We start from the raw sequence: 19,054 nt of genomic DNA on the forward strand, positions 1-19,054 counted from the left end.
CTAATCGATAAAATATTAATCAATCCAAAACCTTGCGCTTTCGCCGAAATTTGACTTTGAATGTAGCAAATACAATAATATTCACTGGTTATGCGGCATTATCAACTCAATTATTTTCAACAATTTATTATAATAATACTTCAACTTGTCTATTTTAAATGCTTAACTTCTCCTCCACGACATTTATTATTTTCGGCAAAGTTATAGTGTTGCATATAGCTCTGCAACAGAAGTGAAAGCAATAAAATACCAGTAAGACCTTTCAAGTTCAAGGCCGTTTTGAGGAGCCTTGCAGGAATAAATACAAGCAAACCATTTGCCAATGTGTTTTTAAAAAAGAAAATATCCAAAGGACCCACTAGCTTTGCTTTTTTAAGGATAATTTAAAAGATCGTTATCGCCGATATATTAACGAACGATATGCCGATTCAAGCAAATCATTTTAACTTTATAATGCAAAAATGTGTGAATCCAATTTTGATACTATTGGTGCAAAAATTTCAGCAGGGTTTCTTTTTTTATTGCTTGTAGGACGAACGCCATCGACCCCGTGAGTTATTAAACAAATTATGAAGCAATTGCTTTAAATCAACTTATTTCATATTTCCAATTTGCTCAATTTTCTTCTTTTATAAATTTTTTGGAATAAAAATTCTTAATATTGAAAATTAATTAACCACATCTGAAAACCAACATTGAGTATATGTTAGTTAATAAATGCTATTAAATATAAGGTTGTGAAGAGGAAGCCAGCAAGAAAATCATATATAAACGACGATTTATTTATGCTTAAAAATATGAAAATAAATTAAAATTGTTCGGGAGTGTCGGATTTACGGAAATTATTGGGATCAGACAATCAAAGCCAATGGATTGTTATTAATGTGGAAATTAGATCTTTATTTCCAAAATATGGCAGCCACGCTATAACTCATTGCCTGAAATCAAAGAAAAACAAATTAGTTGTCGAAAATGTACACAACTTCTAAAATTTCTTATAAACTGCAGCATTCTTTTATTAATTTAAAAAAGGGAATAGAGAATCTGAGAAATCCACTGCATGTTTTTCATCATTCATCACTCATTAGTTTCATTATATATTAGTGAATGAGTCACAGAAACTTCACCCATTATTATCTTAAGTGGAAATGATGACAATTGGCATAAAATTCATTCTAAACTTAGGTTTGAATAAATTTTTTCTTTCCTTGTGTAAAATATGCTAAGCGTGGGGTTTGATTTTTCGCAAAGAACTAGAGCAGTTTGGTCTTGTTCAAAATGAAATATATAAAATAGTTGGAAATTGAATTCGAATTTTTACAATTCAATTTTTTAAAATTGAAACTGTACCTTCAATAAAACAACCAACTAACTAAAACATCGCTCACCCGCCAAATTTTTCTATAGCGAACAATTTTCTTTATTAAACTTGGGAGGGTAAGAGGATTCAAAACAAGAAATTGTATGATTACATGAACAGTCCTTGCAAATAAACATTTTAAAAATATTTAAAAAGACTATACACTTGCTAAGTTTTTTTGGACTAATTGAACAGCAGCTAAATACTAGGCTGATATAACCTGGACAATTTAAATTACAAACACCGAAATCTTTCTTCAATTATTGGCTGAAAATGAAAAATTTAATTACAGCCTCCAGACAAAAAGGTGCAAAACTCAACATTAAACAAAGCTGCAAGCCCATTAGTTTAGTTAAAGCGGCGAAATAAAGAAATTTATTGCTGAGTAAATAATAAAATGAGAGATTTTTTTTGTTTACAAAAAATGTTGCTTAAAATCATCATACTTTGTGTAAAATAATATTGGAAAATAAAGTTTTAGTCCCTCAGAAAGAAGAGAAATGAAAAAGTCAAGTACTGTTTTCAGAATTTTATTTTAATAGTATAATACAAAATATTAACACTGAGTGAGGAAAATTTCCTTCTACATCGTTTATGATTAAAATAACCTTTCCAAAAACCAACTAAATCTTTTCTAAGGCAAACACGCCTAATGGATAAGCCCAAAAGTTCCATAGGGAACCTACCCCTGAGGGGGATTTTCATTCAACTGTAGGGTTTGAATATAATTAACTATAACTATACATAAAAATAACTGATAGAAAAAAAACCGTTATATATATAAAATACACTTATATTAAAGAGTTTATATCGTGTGTCAAGCGCAAAACACGTCGCTGGCCTAAAGAGACGAGATGGCGCACAATATTCAGAAAAGATTATTCGCAGCTAATACTCACACCAAATGTAACTTCAGGCAAGGCCGGCTAGCACTCTCCGGCTCGATATTTAAATAAGGTCCGCCACATTCATTGGCATTTCATCTATTTTTGTATTGTAAAACTGCTCTATGTCGTGCAGAGTACGCTTGTCATCTTCTGTAACGAAATTTATAGCTACACCCTTACGACCAAAACGACCACCTCGACCAATCCTGCAACAATATCAAAAAACAGCGGATTAGCTCGCGAAATAGCAAGCACTTTTACTTTTGTTTGTTTATTCGCCTCAGACACAGAAATGATTATAATCACATTTTTCAGCGATCTTGGTGGAAATAAATATCATCATTATAGAGATACCATATGAAAGGTAAAAGGAAAAACAATTTGGCCAAAGACACCTACTATTCTTCAATTGACAATTACTTTAAAAAAAATTATGGTACAAGGAGCAAAATAACTTAAAGTACAAGTGGGGACTAACAAGATATATGAATTTGAAGAGGTTGAGGTTATATGTATTTGGGAGTACTAACAACCAACAAATGTAAAGAAGACAAGGAAGTGGATCTACAGATAGCAAAATGTCTGTGGGGGCTCCACAAAATTCTTACGTCAAATGAGGTTTTGAGAGCAACAAAATTCTGACTCTACAAGACAGTCACCTGATCTCAATCACAAAAGCCAACAGAAATAAGAAAGGAAAGTATTAAAACAAATCTCTGGCGGGAAGAATACAGAGGATGGCTGGGAGAGAAGGATGAACTCTACGAACAATTTGGAGATAAGCCAATTGAAAAATTTGTTCAAGCAACGAGACTACAATGGCTAGGACATCTCACCAGGATGGAAAATAATAGAGAAGTAAAGGAAGTGGCATGGAAAAAAACAGAGGAAAGTAGGAAACGTGGTAGACCAAGAAGAGTTACAAAATAAGAAAACAGGATAATATTTCAAATTGTTAAAACATATTCAAAAATTTAACTTTTGAGCAAAATCATTGATCAAATCTTCACAAATGACTACACAAAAAACAGGCGACACAAATAAAACCATTTTATATCACTTATGGAGAAACTTTGACGAAACAGCACAATAATCAAAATGTTTTTACACTTACCTGTGTATATAATTTTCCCGATTCGATGGTAAATCATAATTTATAACTAAAGACACCTGTTGTACATCAATACCCCTAGCTAACAAATCCGTAGTTATTAAAACTCTAGATGATCCTGTCCGAAATTGTCTCATAATAACATCTCGTTCCCTCTGATCCATGTCACCATGCATGGCAGACACAGTGAAGTCTCTTTTGTGCATATTGTCAGTCAACTGATCAACCTTGCGACGTGTATTGCAGAAAATTACAGCTTGAGTAATCGACAATGTATCATACAAATCACACAGTGTATCCAGCTTCCAGTCTTCCTTTTCGACGAATATAAAGAACTGTTTAATACCTTCCAAAGTAAGTTCCTCTTTTTTGACCAAAATTCGGATTGGATTTCTCATGAAAGATTTAGTTACATCAAGCACATCAGACGGCATTGTGGCAGACAGCAAAATAACCTGCACATCCACATTCAATGTTTTAAATACATCATGAATTTGGTCTTTGAATCCCCTAGACAACATTTCATCAGCTTCATCTAACACAAACATTTTTATGTGACTTGTTCTAAGTGACCGTCTAGTAATCATATCATATACTCGACCAGGAGTTCCTAAAAGGAAAATAAAAAATATTAGTTCCATCGAGTAGCCTTCCTTGAAAACAGGATAGATATCTTATAAATAATCAACTCACCTACAACTACATGTACCCCAGTCTCTAATTTTCTCATATCTTCTCTAACATTGGTTCCACCGATGCAGGCATGGCATTGCGCAGACATAAAATCTCCCAAGGCAATGACTACTTTCTGAATTTGTTGGGCTAATTCACGAGTAGGTGCCAAAATAAGAGCTTGGCACTCCCTTACCGATGTATCAATTTGTTGGAGAATTGATATGGAAAATGTAGCTGTCTTTCCTGTTCCTGACTGAGCTTGGGCTATAACATCATGCCCTCTGACACAAGGTATTATGGCCCTCTGTTGAATTGCAGATGGTTTTTCGAAACCATAGGCATAAATTCCTCTTAAAAGCTCTTCTTTAAGATTCATATCATCAAAATTGTCAACAACTTCTTCCCAGTTAGATTCAATAACCCCATCAGGTTCCATTCCTGGAGGTCCATCATATCTCTCTGGTTCTTTATCTGAAGCCGGGCCATTTTTGTCCCAATCCTCAGGTCTAAAAGAGTAGTAAATGAATAACCTTCAAAAAAAATTTGTGACATATGTTATTATATCAGCGTCATTGTTACTGAAATCTACCAAAAATCCTTCAATTTCCAACTTTCCCTTTCAATTTGAAAACAAAATTATATAATTTTATAAAACCCCAGATTTTTCAAAATGACAAAGTCACTTTTGGAGGTTATGGACACTTTGTATGCTTCTCACAAAAAGCGAATCCTATTATAAATACAGATGCCATAATAAGGATTTATTAATTAAGCAAAAGTATGGTAGCAATTTTTCGTTAGTATTGGGAAAAAAACATACGCCATGTTGGCACTCAAAAGTTGCAGCACGCCGAAAAATATGACAATTTAGGGAAAGTGTAAAATTGGAAATATCTATTTTGCTTCATAAAAATGCACATAGGATTAGCGCACATGTTGACAAAAATATAAAGTAAAATCCTACTAAAATAACATGGAAAATTAAAAACTTACCTCCTTTCGTGCACAGACATGATTCACTCAGCTTTTTGCTAAACGGAAAAGGCTGCCGAAGACGGGTGCAAGGCGTTATATTCCTACGCGCGCACGGAATACAAATGCAACCATGCCATCTGTTACTGAAAATATTTCAAATCCAATTTTTGCAGGTAGAAATATAATCGAATGTGGCCCACCAAGCCGTTTTTCTAAATTATAATTATTTACATATAAATTTTAAATTATTTGAGTGACTATTTTCGTTGCGTCGTAAAAATACTACGCTACTCCCGGAAATGGCTGTTTTTGACACTTTATCCGTTCCCGCTAAAATTTGAGTTTTGTAAATTTTATAAGGACTCAATTTTTAAAAACAACTACGATATAATGCACCATACAAACAGTTATCGAAATATTTTTGCGAGTATGAAATATTTGAAGGCAAACAGAGAGATTTAGTTAAATAAATTCGATTAACCTTGGGGTATTCTGCCTTAAACATCCCAATTCGATTAATAATTTTATAAGTATAAATGTGGTTTGAAAAATGTTTATGACATTCTATAAGCCTTTGGTCCAATTTTCCGGAACCAAGGAGCTAAATTTTGCTATTCAATTGCATCAACAACTTCTTTGTTATTTGCACGTTAAGGTGTTCACCAATAGAATCCTTAAAATAAATTAGGACCTTCGTTTTAACCGTTTCACCTTAACACTTGGTGCTTATTACTTAGCATGTAGCTGTGTCTTGGGATTATTCCATAGATTATTCCAAAGACCTATTTATTCCACACCATAGTACATTTAAAGTTTTTAGGTCATGCGTCATGGAAAAACCTTAAATACTAAAACCGCACTGTTTCTTTTATTTAAGTCTGGGCTATTGTGGTTGACTGTTCTATTTCACAATTAGCAACAATTAGATTGTTTCTGGTGAATAAGTAAGTTCGGCTACTGTTACATATTACGTAAGCTGTTTTTTTTTTTATAAACTTCTAGTCTGTTCTCTTTAATACCTGCCCAGCAAGGCACTGGGGGCCTACAGAATCTGGTGCGCCTTAGGCACCTCACAGACCATACGATTTACCGGAAGGCAGGCCTTTCGTTCATCAGTTTCGTTTCCCGTGACTCCGAGCCACTTCGGACATTTCCGGGATTTTACCGCACGGATTTGGGAGCAATCGGATGTTTTCGGAGATATTTCCCACGCTTTGAATTTTGATGTTTGTCAATTCTAATGGTCATGTCAGTGAATGTATTTGTGTTGTTTTGCGAAAATGTACCTAAAAACCAACGGTCATAGAAAAAGTATAGTATGCAACACGTTCGGTAAACTTTTTAACTCACTCGTTTATTAAAAACTCGCTCCGCTCGTGCCAAATAAACTCGTGAGTCAAATGCCGTTTACCGCACTTGTTGCATAATATGCTATTAAAATTAGATCCATCCAATTAATTGGTGAAAAAATTAAAAGCAATAAATCCAGCAGATACAAAAGATACGGTGGTCAAAAAAAAAAAACAATATACGTAGTTCATACCTTAAAGAATTAAAAAAAAGGAACTCCAAAGAAGGGGTGCATCTTATATGATCATAAAGTACTGAGAAAAAGCAAGTCCAATATAGAGGATATAGAAGTTAGTGAATGTGATGAGGTAAGTATTCATTGTAAAATATTTTTTTAACTACAAGTTAACAATATTTATAAATAACCATAAAAAAAAACCGAGACCCTTATTTTTAACACGTTTTTATTAGCTTCACTTATTTGTATGTATGTTTGTAACTGACTCCTTTGGATTCGGTTTTGACACCCATTTATAGTTCTGGTAGCAACCCAATATTATTTAATTACTAAGTTGTCTCCTCCCCCTCCGCCAAGGGTTATGGCGGGGAGTATTATTAAAATTCGTTCGATTTCGTTCAAAATTGGTATGTGGGGGATTACAAATTTTGAATCAGATTTGAAGAATTAAATATGGCGGATTTAAAATGATCGACTTGGGCAAAATCTAAAAAGTCCGTTTTGACCGACTTCTACTTGTCCGATCGACTTGAAATTTGGTACTTGTTTATAGTTCCAGAGATAATAGAATATTATGAATTACTAAGTTTCTATCAGCCCTTATGCCACGTGAGGAGGGGAGGGGGGTGCTACTCAAGTTTATTCGATTTCGTTTAAAATTGGTCACTACTAGACTTGTAGTGTAATATTCTGGTGACAATATAATGAATATGAATAATTTTTTACTTACAAATCAAAATGGATAATCGCGGATCCAAAATGGCGGATGTTTCTTTTTATAAATCGATATGCATCAAATTTCGAATCTTGAGGGGCTTGAGGCAGTTAATTAAAATTTTGAAATCAAGTTTTAACAAAATCAAAATGGCGGATCCAAAATGCGGGAGTTTCCGATTTATGAACTGGTATGCATCAAATTGTTTGTAAACACGATCATGTGCTAAGAATATTCTATGATCTCTAGCACTTAGGAATATTCCTAGATGCCCAGGATCGCCTATACTCAGGTGTTTTCATGTGATATAGACATTCTTGTCATGTGCTTGTAACGTGCCCTTCGCATTCTTGCCATATACCTTCCGAAAATAATATACCTGTCATATGACTATAATATGCTTCCTATTCACATTCTTTCTGGAACATTCTTGGAATATTAAAATTCTCCTTGGGGACATGCCAAGAATGTTCAAAGTGGAATATTCCGAAAGTAATATACCTTCAATCTGACTAGAAAATACTTTTTAATCTTCTATTCACATTCGTTTAAGAATATTCTTGTCACATAAACGGGCAAGACCCCTTGTGATACGGACGCCTTAATCGAGATGGAAAAAACTAGTACTCATAAATTAAATATAGATTGAGTTGTTTATTTCAAAATTAAAAAAACATGCTTTTAACGGACTAAAAAGTAGAAAATAATATAATTCACTTAAAATTGGTGGGGCGATAAAAAGTTCTTTGAGAAGAATGTATCAATACTGGCCATGCGCTTCACGCTTTTTGTTAAGAATTTTAAGTTAATTATATTATTTAGTTATTTTTAAAAAAATGAAGAAATAATTTGCGCACTTGTTTAGCTTCTTCAGGAAAGCGCCTAATTCTATGACCTTTTTGTAATGGACGTCAGCACATCTTGATCTGTCGAAGTATCATCTTCAGGTCCGAATATATTCATATAGCTATTTTGATTTTTGTTACTCAAATAATTGTGTAATACACATGTAGCCAGTACTGCAGTTTATATATTTTCTACTGAAATTATTATTTCGGTGTGTTATATACGAAACCGATTTGCTGGAATTCTAAATACGCTTTCAATCATTCTTCTTGCGCTGTTCAAACGTTTGTTAAAGTTGTTTTAAAACCTTACAGTTCCGCTGTAAGGCTTTAAAAAATCTTTTTTAAGAGCGAAAGCTTCATCATTCAGACATACGGTAGATTATTACGTAGATTAACTTCTGAAATGTTAAGTTTTCCTCTTATTAAGGCCCTATAGAAAGGTATATTATTAATAATACCTTCGTCAGATATTCGTCCGTTTGTGCCGACATCAAACATGATAAACTCATAAATACTATTTGCAATGCCCACAAGTACAATACTGTGAAACTGCTTATAATTGTAATAGTATGGGTATTTTATAAAAATCGACCACCTAGATAAAAATTATTCTTTCAATAAGACAATTTAGCTGAAGCTAAACACCTCAATGTTATGGCCCAACCTACGTTAATTGGCATAACATGCGTAAAATATTTTTTTGAGGTAGATATTTTTCAAAGAAACTGCCGCAGGCTATTATTTAATACTATTTACAAATCTTCAACATCGGTTGTTGATAAATCGAATTGGCTGACGTTTCGCCCATCATCTTGCTGACTTTTTGTGACACTGGTTCGCATTCTACTCTGTACCCGCATATGTTTGACGGGGGCGGAGCTAAAGGCCGGACATGAACATTGTCTCGGATGAGTGATCCCTTGATTCCCATTTTGGTGAAAGGTAAAGATCCGAGTAGCGGTTATGATTGTTGGGTTGTTTAGAGAATTCTATTGATTCTGGGATTTTTTTTTTCATGATTGGTTAAGTAATTCTAGTTTTCTTTTCTTATTTTTGGCCAGCATATAATAAAAAGAGCGCCAAAAACTATTCCCGCATTTGTTCTGGGACTTTTCAATTTTTTTTTTTAAGTTTCTGTTTATTTCACCAATACTTAAGTTTTAGTACACCTTGATACTGAGTGAGGATGCCATTTTAATATCCACCAAGCAGTTAAATTTTCAGGTACCAACCGAATTGTGAAAATATTTTATTTAATGATTTAAGTATTTTATAAGTTTCGTTAGATATGCTCGATTTGAATAACATGACACATTCGATATATTTTTATTTTTTTTTTAAATATAGCCACAAAAATATATTCACTTAGGTAACAATTCAATGCTACTGTCTAATATAACAAGTTACTTATTATCACATTCACAGCGCCATTTTACAATAATTTGTTTTATAAATATGTACATTGAAAATTACAGTGATGGTTTAAGTATATACGTTCATTATAGTCCTGAACGTATATTTTGTATTAGGGATTGTGTAGGTACGTTCATTTTTTTAAAAAGACAAGTTATGTAATACATTTCCCGATTATAGTTGGCAAATGTTGATACAATTTATTTCATTGTATATAAATTTTATTTAAATATTTAATCATTAAAAAACATCAATTTCTTTAAATTTTAGTAAAGCTATTAACGTCACTGATTAACTGAGTTAAACTTCGCATTCTGGTTGGAAAATGCAGTTAATATAAAACGAATCAAGGCAATGAGAAATATAATGATGTCGCATAAAAAGGGTTTCAACTTTGGATTTATTCGACAAAACCATTTTATCATTTACCATTTCCGACAGCATAAAGCTCTGCCTTAAAATGTCTCATCATTATTTTAGTAATCGTTTGCCATTGAGAGACTATTTTACGGTGAGACTTGTCATAAACACAATTTTGTGAAAATTTTAACTAAATTTAGTTTTAGTCTCTTTAAAACTCCTAATGAATGAAAAAAAAAGTCTGAAATAATACAGCAATTTGATAAATGTAAATGATATGCTTATGTGCTTTTCACTTGCCCGTGTTGATAAAGCAGGAATTTAGCAATTGAAATTATTTTTAAAATTAACGCAAATAGTTCATATAAATTCTCTAAAATATTTAATTAAGCCATAATATTTTAATTTAAATGTTAGCGTATGTTGGTAACGCAACCATTACATTTTTTAAAATAAAAGTATGCCTTCCTCTACCTTTTCAAAATCAATATAAAAACAAAAAACTATACTTGGTTACTTCTCTTTTTTATGAGCAGGGTGTTAATTGGTCATCTTTTCTACAGGGCACAAGTAAAATCGTAAATCCAAGAGATGTCCTGAACGTCCATTACACCCTGTATTTTTAATTAAAATCTGAAAGCTCTATAAATATGTTTATATTATCTTCAGATTAACACAATTTTAAGTGCAAATCTATCTAAGGATAATGTTAACATATTATCTATACATGTACATACGTTTTTTCCAATTAACAAAAAATTTTCTTTGTATTTAAAATTTTTAACACCCTGTAGATTGTTAGACGAATTTTCGTATAATTTGTATAAACACATTAAAAGAGAAAATCATAAAATTCACTTAGTGGTGTATACCGAAGAAAAATCGAAAATTACCTCAAAAACTAGATGCCACATCAAAAATTATCAATATTTAATCTTCGTGAAATTAAACGATGTTTTTTTTACTGTTTAAATATTCATTTTTCAAAATTTAACAAGCTGTGTCTATATTTATATAAACTTTTTCTTGTTTATTTTAAAAATACTGCTCTGTATAATTTTTCAAATAAACTTCTAGAGGCTGCTGTAATACTACTTACACATCTTCTGGATTCCTCCTGCGTCGGTTTTTGATAAATCAAACTTGCTGACTTTTCGCCAATCATCCTGTTGGATTCTTCAGAGCTGAACTGACCTAACAGGATAATTGGCGAAACGTCAGCAAATTTGATTTATCAAAACAGACGCGGGAAGAATCCAAAAGATGTATAAATAGTACCACCCTGTATATTTGCTATAATCTTTGTGTATACCCATTGTAGTTATAGAAACATCAAATTGATTATCATTAATTGAAAATAATATATTTTTTAGATTTATTTTGATTCATGCTCACAAAACACACGGATCATTTTAAGACTAGCTAAAAACCTGCGAGACCATCAATAGCTGCAAATAAACCTAAACATTTCCAATATTAACTGATCAAAATGACTAGAAATGCACAAAAATTGGAATAAAGCTTATGCAAAAGCAAATGTTAAAAAGTGACACAGTAAAACTGCCGATTTGATTTATGGCGCTACTTTAGAACAACGACATCAGTTTCAGTCATCACTCTTTTTGCCCGTTTAGATCACTACACCAAAACGATACTACCGATAGAGCTATTTATTTCCTCCTCGTATCCGCTTTCATCACTGTAAGAACTCCGAAACTCTTCGTCGTCGTTATTGGTGTGCTCCTCATTTTGCACAATACTGTATACAAACAGGTCCTTATTTCCTTCCGAAACGCTCCTTTTCTTGTATACCTTAAGAGAGCTGAAATCTGATGAACTTTCGCCCACCGGAACTAACGACACTTCTTCGTGGCCCAGTACAGTTTTGCTGTTGTATGCACTGTGTTTTAGCAAGTCTACGCTATGTACTTTCTCGAAACTGCACACCCTAGGAAGCACACTACCGCCCACCTTAAAGTCCAATTCAGCCTTTTTATCCGGTTGTTCTGCATACATCTGAGGGCACGACATTCCCGGTTCAGATTCGGAAGTTGTAGTCGAAGATGATTCGCACCCACTCGAAAGTGATCCCCCATCGTGTTCCATTGGTATAAGATCGGGTTTTTCGCCTAAGGCGGTGTACCATGCTCTTTCACAACTTTCCAACAGATCGTTTCTTAACGAGCTCTGAACCAGTTCTTCCAAAATCAAATCGCTTTTTTCATCCAGCGTCAAGATGTTCTCGGTGTCTTCGTTGAATTTTACTTTTGTTTGTTTGTGATAGACTTGTTCTGGTTTGCAGGCGACTTCGTTTTCCGTATCTTTGACAGCGTACGTGTTTCTTCTTTCTAACAAACTCGTGCTTCTGTCGTAGTATTTCAAAATATTCTTGAATATTTGATGCGAGCTTTGGAATACGTCCTCTTCCTCGTAAATTTCTTCTATGCTTGAGAGTTTAGGTGCCGACTTTGATCTTTCCAGTGGAGGTCTGCAAAGAAATGATTTTGAAAAATGTTGCATGCATCTTTTCAATTTATCTCATTCAACAGTAATAATTTTTCATTTAAAATATACTTTTTCTTAGTTATTTTGTTTATTATTTGTGTGTAAATTAAATAGAACGAACCTGTTCGTTTTTGATAAATTAAGAAAAAATCTGCCCTCTCCCCCACCCTCCATTTTCTTTATCTTTTTATTTTGGATTTTTTATGAGACTTTGTGGTATAGAAAATACGATATGCATCTTATATGAACTTGTCATTTTAAATTATAGAAATAACATTTTAGCAAGCGTAGCCAATTCACTGGTAACAAAATTAATTCAATTTAATTAATATTCTAATTGTTATAAGATATGCGACACTCAATTCAATTCATACAAACTTTGATCGTTTGTAGCAAAGTTGAATTTTAAAGTATTGATTATTTTTGGTTAATTTAGTCCGGCTTACCTATTTTTATTTTAAATGAGACAAATCACTTTTTAAAACACTCGTCAAATAGTTTCTCAAGTCAAAAGTTGCATTCGGGTGATCAGTGATAAAACAGTTTTGAAATTGAGAAAATTACGACTAGTTTTCAAAGTATATAAAGAAAACGAAAATGGGCTATTTATTTTTTTCTAAAATTAGTAATCATTAGGATGTGATCTATATCTGGGCTCGTACATATCAAAGGCTGAGCCTCCTTTAAATATAATGTTTTATTATAATTTTCATTTATTTCAAATGCCGGCCTGCTTCTTCTAATTTTTGGAAGGATCATGGTTTTTATCTAATCCACCAGCACATTGTATAATTTATCACACAAAACAAAATAAAGGAGAAGATTGACGAGAACTAGGGGTAAATAACTAAAAAATGACATTCGTGCATAAAGCGTCGTGTACCTACCTATAATTCTGTGATCCCGTACTCAGTAAAATTTTCCTCCTAGGAATTGTGGGATTTTCGTAAACCGAATTCACCAGACTTAGCCTGGCGTTCTGCCTGGATATCTTGTCTTTCTTAAATTCCGCTAATGCCAGCGCAAGAGATTCCCTGAGTTCCTTTTCGATTTGCAATGCGACATCTCCCGATGGACACAATACAGCATGGCATCTAAGTTCGTGCCTTAAACGACGCCCTTCGTGTCTGTACACCCAACAAAATATTCTCGGAAATTGGGCAGGTGCTGCGCAGGTAGTTAACCGATTCGCCCAATATTCAGTCAGGCCGTGGTCCTTAGTCGTGGCCTTGAGTCCTCCGCCGGAAACGGTAAGTTGCATGCGTACATCTGGTCTAGAAGATTGGGTGTAATTGCGCCACAGCGTCGCTAGTGGTTTTTCAACGCATCCTTCACCTGAAATGCAGTATGGATTATAATTACGTTGAAGCTTGACATGAAAGCGACTAACTAAATCACTAAAACAAGCTTTCAAAATGAAGAATGTAATTTAGTACTTTAATATTATATTATGCTATAAATTTTATAAGCTACACTTTAGATACGAGTTCGTTTAGATACAAGCGGAGCGAGTTTTTAATAAAAAAGTGTCTGAATAAGTTCACATACGTGTTTCATACTATACTTTTCCTACGACTGTCACATTTTTGCAAAACAACAGCGAATATATTTACTGAGTGACACGATAAAAGGACAAGTGCCAAATTACGTTCGCTTTCCATTATTTGGCATATACAAAAAATTGAAAGGAAACTATACAGTCTCTGCTACAAAAATTTACCTTCAAAGTAACCAGAACTGACTCCAATATGTAACGACCATATAGAGACTCCTTTGGTTTGACGAAATTAGATGCTGTCGATGCATTAGATGCCTTTCAAAAGAAAAAAAAAGAAACTAGTCAAATAAAAATATTTTTCTATTCCGTATATAAAATGCCTAATTACACACCGATCTAGCGTGCGGGAAGCGTCACTTTACCACGCCAGTTTTTCCCCGGATCCGAGTTACTTCGGACATTTCCGGGATTTTACTGCACGGGTTTGGGAGCAATCGGATGTTTTCGGAGATATTTCCCACGCTTTGAATTTTGATGTTTGTCAATTCTGACGGTCATGTCAGTGAATGTATTCGTGTTTTGTGAAAATGTACCCAAAAACTAACGGTCGTAGAAAAAGTATAGTATGCAACACGTGCGGTAAACTTTTTTTTTACTCTCGTCTGTAAAATACCTAATTACCCACCGATCTAGCGTGCGGGAAGCGTCACTCTACCACGTCAGTCGAGCCATTTCGGACATTTCCGGGATTTTACCGCACGGATTTGGGAGCGATCGGATGTTTTCGGAGATATTTCCCACATTTTGAATTTTGAGGTTTGTCAATTCTGACGGTCATGTCGGCGAATGTATTCATGTTGTTTTGCGAAAATGTACCCAATAAGTAACGGTCGTAGGAAAAGTATAGTATGCAACACGTTCGGTAAACTTTTTAAGTCACTCGTTTATTAAACACTCGCTCCGCTCGTGTCAAATAAACTCGTGAGTCAAATGCCGTTTACCGCACTGTTGCATATTATTTGGCCGTAGGCGTTAAACTCGGTTAACAAGGGAAAATGTTATTTCACATGAAGTGTGTACGCTTCAAACAAGAGATAAAGTAAAGCAACGCCAAAATAATAGATGTAATATACCCCTGCATTCCCAGAATCTGTGCACATGATTGCCAACAGCAGGATCATCTGATAGACACGTTTCAATCGATGATTACAACTTTGAGCAAGTAAAACGATTCAAATAGGACTATTAAGAAAGACAATGACATCACAAAAGATATAAATAATAGGAACCAAGCTGAAAACAGATGCCTCTTTGCTCTTCAAAGATTTCATGAAATCAAAGGAACTTACCAGAAAAACTAAACTAGGCGTCATAATCGGAAACCATTTAAAAGATCATCATAATAATCATAAAACCTATAGTAATATACGATGACTAAACATATTGCTCAGAGAAATATTCTGCCCAAATAGGGAAAAAGAAACAGAAGAAAACGGAATAAAAACTAACCAGGAACTCAACAGACTGTATACAGATTACAGAGAGTAAATATAATAAACGAAGTAAAGGCTAGGAGATTACACAATTATACAGCGTTATATAGTAACATACAAAAATAACCACAAATTGGTGGCGGGGCGGAAATACAGGGTGTCCCATTTAAAATATTAAAGTTGATGCTGCTATCCAACCAGTGCGTGGATTATTCGTTTTCAAATATTCACAAAATTTTCAAACGTTTGTACAAGCAAATGCGATGCCGGAGTAATTTTTTATTGGTGGTGCCGAGGCAAATTAAGTTATTAGGAAAATAAGCAAGAAAAAGTTTTTTTTTAAGTTGTGGGTATAAAAGTCATCCGTACCTATAATTATTCTCCGTATGTCGAACAAACGTAATCGCTGATAATTATTTAGTTGTCACGGAAACTAATATGACGAGTAAACGTTTTGTTTACACCCTCATTAATAATTTTTTGATAAATAAACTGTCCGGCAGAAAAATATATCGTCAGTAAAATTTAATTTTCGAATAATAAACGGCCAAAAAAAGGCGAGGCCAACCTCCGACCGAAAATAACCGTTAAAATTTAAAATGTTGTGGTCTAATAATATCTGGCGTAATTACCACACAGTTTTAATTAAAATGACAATTTCGACGCGTTGCTCTACCTACGCCAATTACTGACATCTACGTTGTTCTTATTACTTTGACTTTGTGACGTACAAACGGAAGTCGTGTTACAATTCCAGGACGTGTAATGCGTTTAATGAGAGAAATTATTCAATGCAACTCAGTCTTGCATACGGTAACACAAAAATTTTAAATAAAATATGCCGAGTCACAGAAACGTACAAATTGACCTTTTTGATAAATTAACTGGAAAATGTTTGGAATATATTGAAAATCGGTCATATTAGGCACTAGCCTAAACTTTGTGAAAGGTACGAAACAAGCTACGAATAAAACGATTTTATCTTAATTTCATTTAAGCTGAAATTCCAAATAACACTTTCTCTGATATTGTAGAAAAAACTAGTTATGGTAACGCCACCTACTTACAAGATTTATGTTTTCTGTGGTAAAGCAAGCGTTAATAGGTACTCTCGATAATATTCATTATATGTAATTCATGTTTTGGGTGAATTGTTTGCTTCAAAGTGTTTTCTAAGCTGAATTATTTTTTTAACAGCATATAGATTTCTTTTACACATCATATCAGCAATCATAAACAAAGAATTCGAAAAATTTATCTGTGAAATTTTATAACATAAAGTCTATTCATAGATATAAGAAAGTGACTAACTAACTGATACGAATTAAGGAAAGACCCGGGCAAGCGGTAAGAATGAAATATGGCCGAACAGGTCCGTATTTTGCTTAGAATTTATTTATTTGGGGTTTTGTTAGGAAAGATACTAAACAATGTTTATTTATTTATGTATGTATTTATGTTTAAATCTAATATAAAATTAGAAATTATTTTTATTACCTACTTAAATTACTTAAAATTGTTCACATAATATATCAGTATCACTATCTCTATCATCGCCTGTTCTAATTATTATTTGTTCTATATTATTTGCAATATGGATATACGATTGTTAAGATTTTTCTATATGTTTAACAGAATTTACCCAACTTTGTGCAGGGATGTTAAAAACTTCGGTTTCTATAAGTTTGAGGACATTGGAGTTAACACGGGGAAAAACATTGTTACGACGAATGGCAGATTTCAGTTGGTGCCAAACATGCTCAATGGGATTAAATATACAGTGGTAAGGTGGAAGGAAGCCTTAAAACTGTATGCCCTAGACCTTTTGCATAATTATCACATCCTTTTGTAGGTTCAAGCTTTGTAGAACCTCAATTAATTGCTTTTTGGTGTAATCTTCGTGAAAATAAATGTCGTTATTATACATGTAGTTTTGGATTGATGCTTTGGAGTCATATGAGGAAGGGGTTTTAGTCAACTGTCTACTGTCATAACTTGCATTGCCCATTACAATTACGCTATTAGGAGAGATGTTTGGAATTAGTTTGTTTTTAAACCATTTTTCAAATAAATCAGCAGTGGTGTCTTCATGGTAATCCAGAGAATCTTTAATATTAAATTAAATTAAATAAAATAGTTATCCTTTTACCTCTTTTTGATGGTACGTTTATTTTACACTTATCAGTTGAGTCAACCGAACCCTTTTCCGGGGTATCATAAGTGTCGAACCAGGTTTCATCCATGTAAATAATTGGCCTTTGTTGTTCTCTGTAAATCCTATTTTTTTCTAGATATTCCAGTGGCTATTTTCGAATTCTAAAAGATTCCATTAAAACTTGCCTTTTGTCAATTTTTTTAAATCTAAAACCCATGTGTTGAATACACTTCCATAAGTTAGTTCTGCCACATTTAACACCGGTGTCATCTTTTTCAAGCGTCCTAATTGAGATATCCAATGTAGGCACGCTTTGTTCCTCGTATAACTGGTAAATTTTACGCCGTATTATATCTTGATCACTTTCATCTACACTCGAGAAAATGTCAGCATCCCTTCTTTTTTTCCTCCCTGAAATGGCATTATTCATAATTTTCCATACAGTTGATGTTGGAATTTTCGTCAATGTGTTTCTTCTAAAGATGCTTGCTTGTTGGCACCACGTTCAATGAGAGTCAAATAAACATTGTTTATAACTTCTTTAGTCTCAATACAATAGTGTTTTCTACATTTGGGAGGGATCATCTCCTGAGATACACTAGACTCTCACATATTTTGCATAATTCGCACACGATTCAACACACGCTGTATTACACACGAAATAAGGATGATTACTAATAAACTTAGACTAAGCAGTACACCAAACCAAAGAATATTAAACACGAAACTTTAGGTAATAATCTTGTTGCATTGTATGTTAATGACCACCCTTGGATAATCCCATTCAAAAGCAATTGGTCACTTTCTTATATCTATGAACAGACCATACCTTTAAACATAAAATTAAGTAACAACATGTTAATTATTTGGTAATCAAACCAGCAAGAGACATAATGAACCATTATAGAGTTGTTCAACTGCGAATCCGAATTAACGTCTTTTCGAATATTTGAACGACTAGATACCGTAAAACCGTAGTCAAAGCAAGGAATGCATTCACCCGTCTTTTGCAATAACCATTCAAGGTTGTTCATATTATTCATGTACAACAGTATTGTTTTTATAAGTTCACCTTTGCCCCCACCTGTTCAGTAAATTTTTTTAAACGAAGTCAGGTAATTCAATAATTTCGTCATATTCGTAACTCCCAACAATTTATTTAAGTAGATTCTTAATATATTAAATATACGGAGTGTATCCAGTAGGTAAATGTCAAGCGTTCGAGTAACGAACTGAAAAATATGTATTATGTTTTTGGACGTTATGTCACTGTCAGACGCTGATCGAAGTCTAACAGACGAAGGTAATTCCCACGAATGTGACGGAGATTAGTTATAATTATTGAGGTGTTATAGTTGTGCGTACCTGATAAGCTGGATAGCAATAGTCTAACACAAAATTAAATATGCTTAATTTATTTAAAAACGTTCTTTTTTTTTATTTCCATTGCAGCTGAACAATTCGTTAGTTCGTTACTGAAGTTTGAGAAATTTTGACCTGGAAGAACAATGAGTTAGAGCTTATATTAGGA

At 33.5% G+C, this 19,054-nt stretch overlaps 2 protein-coding genes across 3 annotated transcripts in view; both read right to left on the bottom strand.

The window, feature by feature from the left end:
- Positions 1–761: 761 nt before the first annotated feature.
- LOC132697372 (eukaryotic initiation factor 4A-I) lies at positions 762–5,181 on the bottom strand. 2 transcript variants are annotated; one of them, XM_060662821.1, is made up of 5 exons: positions 5,027–5,181; positions 4,052–4,539; positions 3,362–3,968; positions 2,260–2,453; positions 762–938 (listed from the first exon to the last, which is right to left on the bottom strand). In XM_060662821.1, exons 1-4 carry the CDS (start codon positions 5,044–5,046, stop codon positions 2,309–2,311), a joined length of 1,260 nt encoding a protein of 419 aa, XP_060518804.1. In that variant the 5' UTR covers positions 5,047–5,181; the 3' UTR covers positions 762–938; positions 2,260–2,308. The 2 variants fall into 2 exon arrangements, with proteins under 2 accessions (XP_060518804.1, XP_060518805.1); XM_060662822.1 differs by lacking the exon at positions 762–938 and adding an exon at positions 1,875–2,201.
- Positions 5,182–9,063: 3,882 nt separating this feature from the next.
- Positions 9,064–19,054, bottom strand: part of LOC132697371 (uncharacterized) — a 34,120-nt gene continuing 24,129 nt past the window's right edge. The window contains exons 3-4 of the mRNA XM_060662819.1: positions 13,265–13,712; positions 9,064–12,360 (exon numbers count right to left, since the gene is read on the bottom strand). Coding sequence (XP_060518802.1) covers positions 11,511–12,360; positions 13,265–13,712 — 1,298 coding nt within the window. The 3' untranslated portion in view covers positions 9,064–11,510. The remainder of the gene's footprint in view (positions 12,361–13,264; positions 13,713–19,054) is intronic.

The sequence above is a fragment of the Cylas formicarius genome, unplaced genomic scaffold, assembly GCF_029955315.1.
Source record: "Cylas formicarius isolate icCylForm1 unplaced genomic scaffold, icCylForm1.1 PGA_scaffold_1__22_contigs__length_36826433, whole genome shotgun sequence".
Taxonomy (NCBI): Eukaryota; Metazoa; Arthropoda; class Insecta; order Coleoptera; family Brentidae; genus Cylas; species Cylas formicarius.

Coding starts and splice junctions, on each gene's coding strand:
- LOC132697372 (XM_060662821.1), bottom strand. CDS start 5,046: ATGTCTGTGCACGAAAGGAG. Junction 4,540..5,026: donor ATGTCTGTGCACGAAAGGAG/GTAAGTTTTTAA, acceptor CTACTCTTTTAG/ACCTGAGGATTGGGACAAAA. Junction 3,969..4,051: donor TGGGGTACATGTAGTTGTAG/GTGAGTTGATTA, acceptor TTTTCCTTTTAG/GAACTCCTGGTCGAGTATAT.